The sequence below is a fragment of the Lolium rigidum genome, chromosome 6 (assembly GCF_022539505.1).
Source record: "Lolium rigidum isolate FL_2022 chromosome 6, APGP_CSIRO_Lrig_0.1, whole genome shotgun sequence".
Classification (NCBI taxonomy): Eukaryota; Viridiplantae; Streptophyta; class Magnoliopsida; order Poales; family Poaceae; genus Lolium; species Lolium rigidum.
In genome coordinates this window covers 26,996,487-27,006,261 of record NC_061513.1, presented here as the reverse complement: position 1 = coordinate 27,006,261, position 9,775 = coordinate 26,996,487, and the positions used below count along the sequence as shown (strand labels likewise).

At 52.3% G+C, this 9,775-nt stretch overlaps 1 protein-coding gene across 1 annotated transcript; it reads left to right on the top strand.

Moving 5' to 3' along the window:
- The first annotated feature begins 848 nt into the window (after positions 1–848).
- On the top strand, positions 849–1,790 carry LOC124665470 (probable calcium-binding protein CML35). The gene has a single exon (XM_047202883.1). It carries the CDS (start codon positions 1,017–1,019, stop codon positions 1,578–1,580), a length of 564 nt encoding a protein of 187 aa, XP_047058839.1. The 5' UTR covers positions 849–1,016; the 3' UTR covers positions 1,581–1,790.
- The last annotated feature ends 7,985 nt before the right edge of the window (positions 1,791–9,775 follow it).

The window sequence follows — 9,775 nt, the reverse complement described above, 5'->3', positions numbered from 1 at the left end:
TCCTATTTTGGGAAAATTTAAACTACCAAAAGAAGCCCTCTATATGGGCTTTAAAATTAAAAACCCTATCCTAGGGTTTGAGGAGGACAAGGTGGCCGCCAGTGCGCCGCCTAGTCCCTGTGGACCTCGTCGCCGTCGCCGTCGACGACGTCCCTGGGCGGTGAGGCGCTGTTGTGGCTCGACCGCGCCGGGGACTCCGGCCACGGCGACCACATGGCCTCCTCCTAGGTCGAGTGCGGGTCCGGCGCTCCGCCGCAGCAGCCCGGAGCTGCGCCTCCCCGTGAGGCGGAGCTCCCTCTCCTGCCACCGCGACCATCCGCATTTGCGATGCGTGGCCGCGTTGGGCCCCGGTTTTATCTGGTTCGACCCATCCGGACGCGCGGACGCGGGATGGGTCGCCGCGTTGGAGATGCTCTTAGACCATCTCTAATGGATAGACCCAAATCGACACGCCTGCGCGTCGTTTGCGTCTGTTTCGGTGGGCATGCGAACGTGCAGACAATGGCCGATTGTGGGTTATCCCGGGTGCCACGGCCATCCGATTTTAGGATACGTCTACGCGATAGGCCAAGATTTTGTCTAATTCGATAAATTTTCTAGCTGCGCCGGACGCAGGATGGATCGTCTCGTTGGAGATGGCCCTATGATAGAACAAACCCATCCAGCCCGCTCCCACGGTAAACGGCCTTCCGCATAAAGGTAGGCTAAAATCCGCAGCAGCACTCTCATCAAGAAAATAAAAAGGGTAAAATACCCTGAACGAACGAACCAAACGAAGCGGACGTGAGCGGGACGCAGCAATCCATGTTGAAACCAAAAATCGCTAGTCCCGCGGAGGCGAGGATGCTTCCGCGAAGCTCACTTCCACTCCGTTCGTCGCCTATTTATCGCCCCCCACCTCCACCACCTCATATCTCAATCCATCCTCAACCTCACCTGCATCCCCCACCATCCCCTGCCTGACTGACCCCTCTACCTTCTCCATTCCATTGCTGTTGTTTCTTGATCGAGCCGAGATGAAGCTGTCCATGCAGTCGCTGGCCAGGAAGCTGTCCATCCCGTCCCCGAAGCGGGGCAAGAAGGACGGCAGCAAGCAGCGGGGCATTTCCCGGAGCGAGGCGCCGTCCTTCGCGTCCACGGCGTCGGCCTCCTCCTCCTCGTCGGACGAGGGCGCGCTGGCGAGGTCGACCACCCCTCGGTCGGTGCTCCCGGCCAAGATCTCGCGGCGGGAGCTGGCGGCCGTGCTCCGGCGCCTCGGCCACGGCGAGCTCTCCGACGACGAGCTCGACGCCGTGGCGGCCATCGCCGCCGCCGAGGACGGCTCCGGCCCCGAGGACGAGCTGATGGAGGCCTTCCGCGTGTTCGACGCGGACGGTGACGGCCGCATCGACGCCGAGGAGCTCCGCGGCGTCATGGTCGCCATCCTCGGCGCCGGGGCCGACGGCTGCAGCCTCGACGACTGCAGGCGCATGATCGGCGGCGTCGACGCCGACGGCGACGGCTTCGTCGGCTTCCAGGACTTCGCGCGCATGATGATGATGACCACCACCGCCGCAACGGACGGCCCGAGATTCCTGTGAACCCATCCATGCCCTCACGGCGTGGCACGCACCTCCTCTGTTCCCGCTAGCTGTGTTGTGCTCGCCCGTTCTTCCCGCGAAATTTCCAACGGCCAGACGCGCTCAGATCGGATGTGTTCATCCTTTTTAGGCGCGCATCGAGATGAACTGTTAGTTGCTAGTAATCGCTATCACTCTACAAGTATTAGTACAAGAACGAACGAACATTTAGCAGCTTTTTTCGATAAAGGATGCTTTCATTACTTTTATAAGCAATTACATCCAGCCTCTGCATAACCAGGATGCACACAGCCGTTTATGTTGTCTCAGGTTCGAAAGTGATAAAAACAAAAACTAGGCGAGATACACATCAAGATGAAACATATAACGCCTAAGAAGTAGGTGGGGCATCTATCCGTAGGACTATGCTGCCACCCATGTTGGGAAAAAGTATCCTCGCTGCATGACCTCCAACCGTGTACAGAGCCTCCGTAAACAGTGTCTGGTTCTCCACTCGGCGAAGAGGTAACCACGAACGGAGAATACGCGTACATCTGCAGGATGACCTGCAACAAAGAGCAATTTTTATCATTAAAAATCTTGTCGTTTCTACATAGCCAAAGCGCTCGGATAACTATTGTGCGCCCACCCTAAGAAGCAACTTAAACCTTGAATCAACACCATGGAGCCAATTACCAAATACATTGGCAACACTAGTCGGAGGATACGAGGTAGACGCTACTTGGATGATCGACCATATAGATCTCGCGAATTGGCACTGGAAGAACAAATGCTTGATTGTTTCGTCCTGTTGACAGAAAACACATCGAGTACTTCCATGCCAATTACGCTTAACAAGATTATCTTTGGTGAGGATCACCCCTCGACGAAGATACCATCCAAAAATTTTAATTTTTAATGGTATCTTCATCTTCCAAATCTTTTTATTATTATCAACTGGTAGATCGAAAGAAGGATCGCGTTGTAGAAAGATTTCACGAGAGAAAGCACCGTTGGCATGAAGGTTCCATCTAAATTCATCCGGTTCGTCCGATAATTGAATATCCCCGAGCCGTTGAATTAAGGTATTCCATGCCGCGAGTCTTTGTCCAAGTAAAACCCGTCTCGAACGTCACATTCGGGGGTGAGGTAGCCATTACGGTAGCAATGGTATCACCTTGACGACGAACAATCCTATAAAGAGCTGGATACTCGTTCACCGAGGGGTGCGTTGTCAAGCCAAGCATCTTCCCGAAACGTATTTGTGCTCCATTTCGATTGAGAAAGTGCCATGGCGAAAAAATTCATTTTTAGTCGCCATTAGCCCGGCCCGTAAGTGAGAATCCCCTGGTTTCCAAACCATTTGGGATAATGTCTTCGAACCGATATACTTTCGCCGAAGGATAGTCTGCAAGTCCCATCCTCGAGTGAGGAGCTTAAACAGACCATTTTCCCAATAGGGCCGAATTCTTGACTTCCAAGTCATGAACTCCAAGCCCACCTTGGTCTTTGGGACTACAAACTATACTCCACTTAACCAGGTCGATATTTCTTTTTCTCACTCGTCCCCTTGCCAAAAGAATCTGGATCGATAATAATCGAGTTTATGCGGAATTCCTTTTGGTAAGATGAAAAATGATAACATATACGACTACCATGTTTGTGAGTACCGAATTAATGAGTATCAATCTTCCACCTAGGGACAAGCAACTTGCCTTTCCAGCTACTAAGGCGTTTTTGTAGTCTTTCTTCCACTAATTTCCATTCCGCGATTGTAAGTCTCCGATAATGAATCGGTATACCCAAATAACGAATCGGAAATTGGCCTTGCCCACAACCAAACAACTCGCGTACGAGTCGCATCATTTTGGGCATCACCGAAGCGGAACAATTCACTCTTATGGAAATTGATTTTCAATCCCGACAATTGCTCAAAGGCCGCCAAGATTAATTTCAAGTTTTGAGCTTTTTCAAGATCATGATCCATAAATAGAATTGTATCATCGGCGTATTGAAGTATAGATAAGCCACCATCAACTAGATGTGGAATCACACCTTCAATCCGGCCATCGGCCTTAGCCCGCTCTATGAGTATAGCCGAATATCCGCTACAATGTTAAACAACATCGGTGATAACGGATCTCCTTGGCGTAACCCTTTTCGTGTTTGGAAATAGTGACCGGTGTCATCATTGACCCGGATTGCGACACTACCACCATACACAAAATCATTTATCGGAGCGCGCCACTCCGGAGAAAAACCTTTCATCCCGAGTGTTTGCTTGTAGAAACGACCACTTAACTTTATCATACGCCTTTTCAAAATCTAGTTTCAAAATAACCCCATTTAATTTCTTAGAATGCATTTCATGTACCGTCTCATGCAAGACCGCCACTCCATCAAGGATGTTTCTTCCTTGCATGAAGGCCGTCCGTGATGGCTGGACAACATGATCCGCGACCGTATTAAGTCTAATGGTGGCCACTTTCGTGAAAATCTTGAAACTTACATTTAAAAGGCAGATAGGTCTATATTGTTGAATCCTTTACTGCCTCATTAACTTTCGGTAACAAGATTACTTCACCAAAATTTAGACGAAATAATTCTAGTTGTCCGGAGTGTAGGTCACTGAACAAATCTAGAAGGTCCGATTTAATCGTGTCCCGAAAGTTTGATAAAACTCAGCTGGGAAACCATCGGGACCCGGTGCTTTATTGCATTCCATTTGGAAAACTGCCTTCGAACCTCTTCCTCAGTATAAGGTGCGGTTAGTAGACCATTTTCCTCAACGGAAACTTGGGGTATATCGGCCGTTAAATCCTCATTAAGAGAGAAAGAACTTTCCTCCGGAGGACCAAACAATCCTTTATAATAATTAGTAATGTACGATTTGAGCTGCTCATGGCCTTCAATCACCCCTTCATCTTGAGTAAGAGAATGGATACGTTTTTTCCGATGTCTTCCATTGGCTAAAGCATGGAAATATCGCGTATTTGAATCTCCCTCTAAAATGAACTGGGCTTTGGATCGCTGGTACCATTTGAGTTCCTCCTCACGAAGAAGACTCGCCATCTGCGCATTTGATTGATTTTTGAGTTCAATCTCCTGCGTCGACAACGGTCTAACCTCCGCAAAAGCCTCAATCTCATCAATGACCTTTGATAAGCGAGCCTTCTCTTTTTAAGAATACCAGCCGTATGGGCAGCCCAACCACCGAGATGTTTGCGCAATGATCGCATCTTATTGTTCCATCTCAGAATTGGAGAGCTGCCACCGACCGGTCTCTCCCAAACCTTCTTAACCATATCATGAAAACCATCCCGATGTAACCAACCGAGTTCAAATTTGAATGGCCGCTTACACACAGGACGGGGTTCCCCGGTGGTTAGAAGGATGGGGGCATGGTCGGACAGATTTACAATACGTTCTAGTGCACCGGACGAGACACCATAGGGTATTTATTTTCCCATTCGGTGTCCATCAACACGCGATCTAGTTTCTCGTAGGTGGGTTCGAGCAAGTTGTTGGCCCAAGTAAGCTGTCGACCGGACATGAACACCTCCCTTAAATCAAGGCTGTCAATGACGAGCATTGAATAGAAAAGGCCAATGTCCATCAAAGCGGCCTTTACTTTTCTCGTGAGGGAATCTCAACAAATTAAAATCGCCTCCGATTAAAATCGGGTAGGGATTATCTTTTGTAAGATTTACCAACTCACGTAAAAAGTCAGCCTTAAAAGCATCCTGAGCGGCACCATACACGAGCGACCGAGTCCACTTGAACCCGTCTGCTTTATTCCGAATGTCGAGTTTAATGTGGTACTCTCCATCGAGAACTAGCTAAGACAGGTCATGGTATCAATACGGACGCCAAGTAAAATGCCACCGGATCTACCACGGGGTGGGCGAGAAAACCACCGAAAGTTAATTCCGCCGACAATCGGTCGAGAAAACTTTGTGTGAAATTCCGCCTACCCGTCTCCGATATAGCAATGAAATCTAAATCATAATCTCTACAACCATCGGCAATGTGAGAATGCTTAGCCAAGTCACCAAGACCTCTCGCTATTCCGAAACATGCCATTCATCGAGAAACTATTTTGGATTTAGATTTTTTGCCATATCTACGAGATTTCTTTCCAGCCGATGATCTAGAACCACGTTCGAGGCGAGAGAGGTCATAAACTGCACTAAGCTCTGAGTGGTCTAAATCAACTTCGTCACACTCCCAACTAAAGCCGAGAGAAGATGACCATCTAGGATGCCATCATCTTCGTCATCGTCAACGATGGAAGTAGCCGGCTCGGTGGATCCATTTGGAGCAACCGTTAAACGGTCAAGCTCCGTCTGTCTCAACACATGAGCTGAAGCTAAAATCTCATCCGAACCTCTACCCAAAGATATACCTACACTACTCAAATTCGAAGAAATTCTAGAATCGAAAAAGAAGTGAAGGACTTGGATGAAAATCCGGTACCTGCCGTGTCGAGGTTCTTTTCCGCCTTACGTCGCATAGCCCTCGCATCACGTCTTCATCCGTAGCCTCCACGCCATCCTCCGTCGTAGCAAACCTCCCACTCCTCCTCACCGGCGGCTGCGCCACTGGTGGAGGAATAGTGGGGGAGGATGCAAAACGGGGGCAGCGGCGGAGGCGGAGACAAGCGTGGTGAAGAAGACCGTCCCGACGCCGGTGGAGAAGATCTCGATGCGAGGGGTAGATGGCGATGAAGCCCCCTGCACCGAACCCGACCGCGACGCCGAAACCCCCATAGGCGGCGAGGGCGCCGGGGATCGGCTGCGGCGCCTCAAAGGGGACCGGCTGGGGCGCCTCCCCAACCAGTCCTGCTCCTCCTCCTGAGGCGCACGGGGCGAGGACGGCGCCACCCCAGGCCCTCCGCCCGGCGACGGGGCGCTCTGGCCCGAGGCTGGCTGCTGCCCAGGCGTGCCCGGGACTGCGTGCAGTCCCTCACTGCCCATGGCCGGCTGCTGCAGTGCCACCGAGACAGGGGGCGGTGGCTGCTGCCCCACCGCTCCGACGACCTCGCTCGCTGCGCCCGTCGCTGAATCCCCGCCGGACCAAGGGGTGCGCTGCTGCGTCGCCGCATCAGCGGCAGGGAGCTGCGGCAGCGCCGAGCCCAAGGCCGGCTGCTGCTGCTCCACCACCACCGCGGCGTGGCGCTGCATCCCCAAGTCCAACGAGCCAGCCGCCGAAGAAGAAGCCTGCAGAAGCCCCCTCTCCGTCTGAGGCGGGGTAGAAGACGGAGTGGGAGCAACTAGAGGACCACCGAGTGGAGTAGGAGACGAAGACACCGGACGAGTCCTCCCCTGCATAAAAGTCCGAACACGCGACGGAGGCGGAGTTGCCACCAAGTGTGGCGACACCGACAAAGCTCTAGCCACAATCGCCTTGCCCCTGTCAGTCGTCGGCGAGTGGTTAAACGGTGTCATGGCGACCTGAGTAACCGGTACCGAAGCTGAGCCAGAAGTAGGCAAAGATGCATGACCATCAACGTCCATAAGTGAGGCCCCTGGTGCCCCCTGCGCCGCGGCATCATCAAAACCATCATCGTCACCATGAGCCGCATCGTCCTCATCTTCACCCTTCCAAAAGAAAGGACGAAACCTAGGGTCCGGCTTGTACTCGGAAGGCTCACGGCGAAATCTGAATCTGTATCCATTAAGGCGCAAGCGAGCCAGCACCTCTAAGCATGGTGGTCCGTGCTTGGCCTTATCTTTCTCCGGAACGAAGTATCTCTCATGGCCACCTGAATACGAACTAACCCTTGACTCCTCAAGGTGTACAAATCCACATCAACGGTAGTACCAATAAACGTACCAACAGCCCAAAGACCGAGGAAGTGACGTAGAGCATTCGGAACACCCTCGACATGCACCCAAACAGGCTCCATCACAAACTCGGCATAACATCCTCGCTGAGTCCAAGAAGAAACCATGGCCTGTGCATTAATCTTCGGTACGCTCATCTGCATACCGTCAATCCTCGACAAGTCCTCAGCGGTGGGGATCCCAATCAGAAAAGCGTTATCACCATGAGGCTGCGCCTCCCACTTCCAAGTGGGATTCCCCGGACACATGCGCGCCATGAGATTCTGAATATCTGCCGCTGCAACGGTCCCCTCCACGACACCTGCACCAAAGGCTGTAGGTGCTCCGCTGGATAACAAGCCGTGGCTTAAAAGCCGAGTCGGGAACCCGGAGATCTAGCGTGGCGTCATTACCGCAACCCACAAAAAAACTCATAGGTCTCGGGGTCTTCGGCACGGGGCAGCGAATAGTCGGGTGAGCCCCGAGTCACAAACCAAGCGAGTAATGAGGAACCTTACGGTCCTTAGAAGCATGAGTGTTGACCGCGCACTTCCAACGGCGACCCGCTTTCTTCGGCTTCACCACGGGTGCATTCGCCGCGGGCGCAGCGAACCACCGGTGGAACAACCGGCATCGGCGGTGCGAGAACCGTCTCCAACACCGGCGTAGGAATACTAGCCGGGTGCGGGTCCCGCATGTGACCCTGCGAGAATAGCCGGCGGCGCAACGGCACCACCTCCCGCTGCCCCCACCGCTGCGACGGGTTTCTTCTTCCTCCTCTTCTTCTGCTGCCCAGGCTGCGCCGGCGGATTAACCTGCTGTGGTACCTGTGACACCACCGGCTGCTGCATTGGATTAGTAGCGGGGAAATAATGACCTTGAAGCTGAGCATACTGTTGCTGCGGCGGGTACTGGGGGTATTGCTGCTGAGGAAGATACGGCGGCTGCTGAGGAGGTACGAACGGAGCGGCCGGCATGCGCGGCTGCGGCGGGCGAAATCCCGCCTGAGGCCGAGGTGGCGGTACAGGGGCCGGCGGCATGAGGGCCCCCTGCGGCCAACCTTGGAACCCCGGAGGGCCTTGGCACCCTCCGGCGACCGACGCAGCGCTGCCGCCGCTCGCGGACGAGCCGGCGCCGAAGGAGCGGGCGTCGTCCCCGGAGGAACGGAGCGGGGCGGCCCGGCCATGGGACCCGAGGCGGCCGACGCCGCTGCAGCTCGTCCGGCGCCGCCCAGGGGCCCCGGCAGGCGCAGGGGGCCGCACCATCCCGCCGAACCCGACGATCGATGGCGCCCCGGCAACAACCTGCGCGAAGGAGCGACGCGAAGCAGATCCTGGCGAAGACTGGAACGGAGATGGTGGTGACGAGGAGTTGACGACGACGGCTTGGACGGAGGCGGCGACGTGAGGACGAGCTGTGGCGGCGGGGTCGAGCGAATGAGATTGATGCAAATTCAAATGCACCCGTTGCTCGTTGATTTATTTATACTACATTTTAGCGTGTATGTTGCGAGCAACCGCTAGGAGTATAAAACATTCTTTCGCTTGGAATTATCGAGGTCGTAATGGGAATCTGTTGGCGTCGCAGGTCGCACGTGAAATGATTGAAGATTCCGACGAGCAGAGATGAATTCAATGAAAAAATGAAAATGAATGATTCGCTCGCCAGGGCAACGTGGCGACGCTACGACAGACGGATATGTTTGTCTGTTTCCCTTGTGGCGTCTAGGTCTAGCATCACATTGGTTCAGGCCGGTTTCGTGCTAGCGCCTTGGTACTGCTAATGCCACTACGTGTCAGCAGTAGGCACGTCTTTACCATTGCCAGGTTGAGAAATTTGATAGCCCGCGAAAAAAATTGAGAAATTCGATAGTCCGATGGCTTGGAGGAGGCCAATCTTCAACTGCTCAAAATGATGACCTAAATGGTTTAGGCATGTTTGATTCGTATCATTTTACAAACGTTGGAATAGGAAAAAAAATACAAGAATATAATAGGAATGCATGTGTAGTCCTATAGGAGCATGTGCAGTCCTATAGGATTGTGAAAGCACAGAAATTTGTGAAGTTTAATGTTTGATTTGCAGGAATAGGAAAAATACAAAAATCCTGAAAACCTTAATTAAAATAAATGTAAAGGTAAGATTAGGTCGTTATCATGCAACTTATAACGTTTGTCTCGTTCTTTTGTGTGTAGGAATGTGAAAAAGAGGTTTGAGCGGATTGTGGAATTCCTTTAATTTCCATATGAAACCAAAATCAAAGGAAAAAATCGTACACTTTTCCTACACCCCATTCCTTTGAATAAAATAGATGAATAGTTGTATCAAAGGAAAAAATTTCTATTTCTATGGTTTTCCTCTAGCATTCCTATGAATCAAACAGGCCCTCAA

Excerpts from the sequence above, each read along its gene's own strand:
- LOC124665470 (XM_047202883.1), top strand. The coding sequence starts at position 1,017 with ATGAAGCTGTCCATGCAGTCGCTGGCCAGGAAGCTGTCCATCCCGTCC.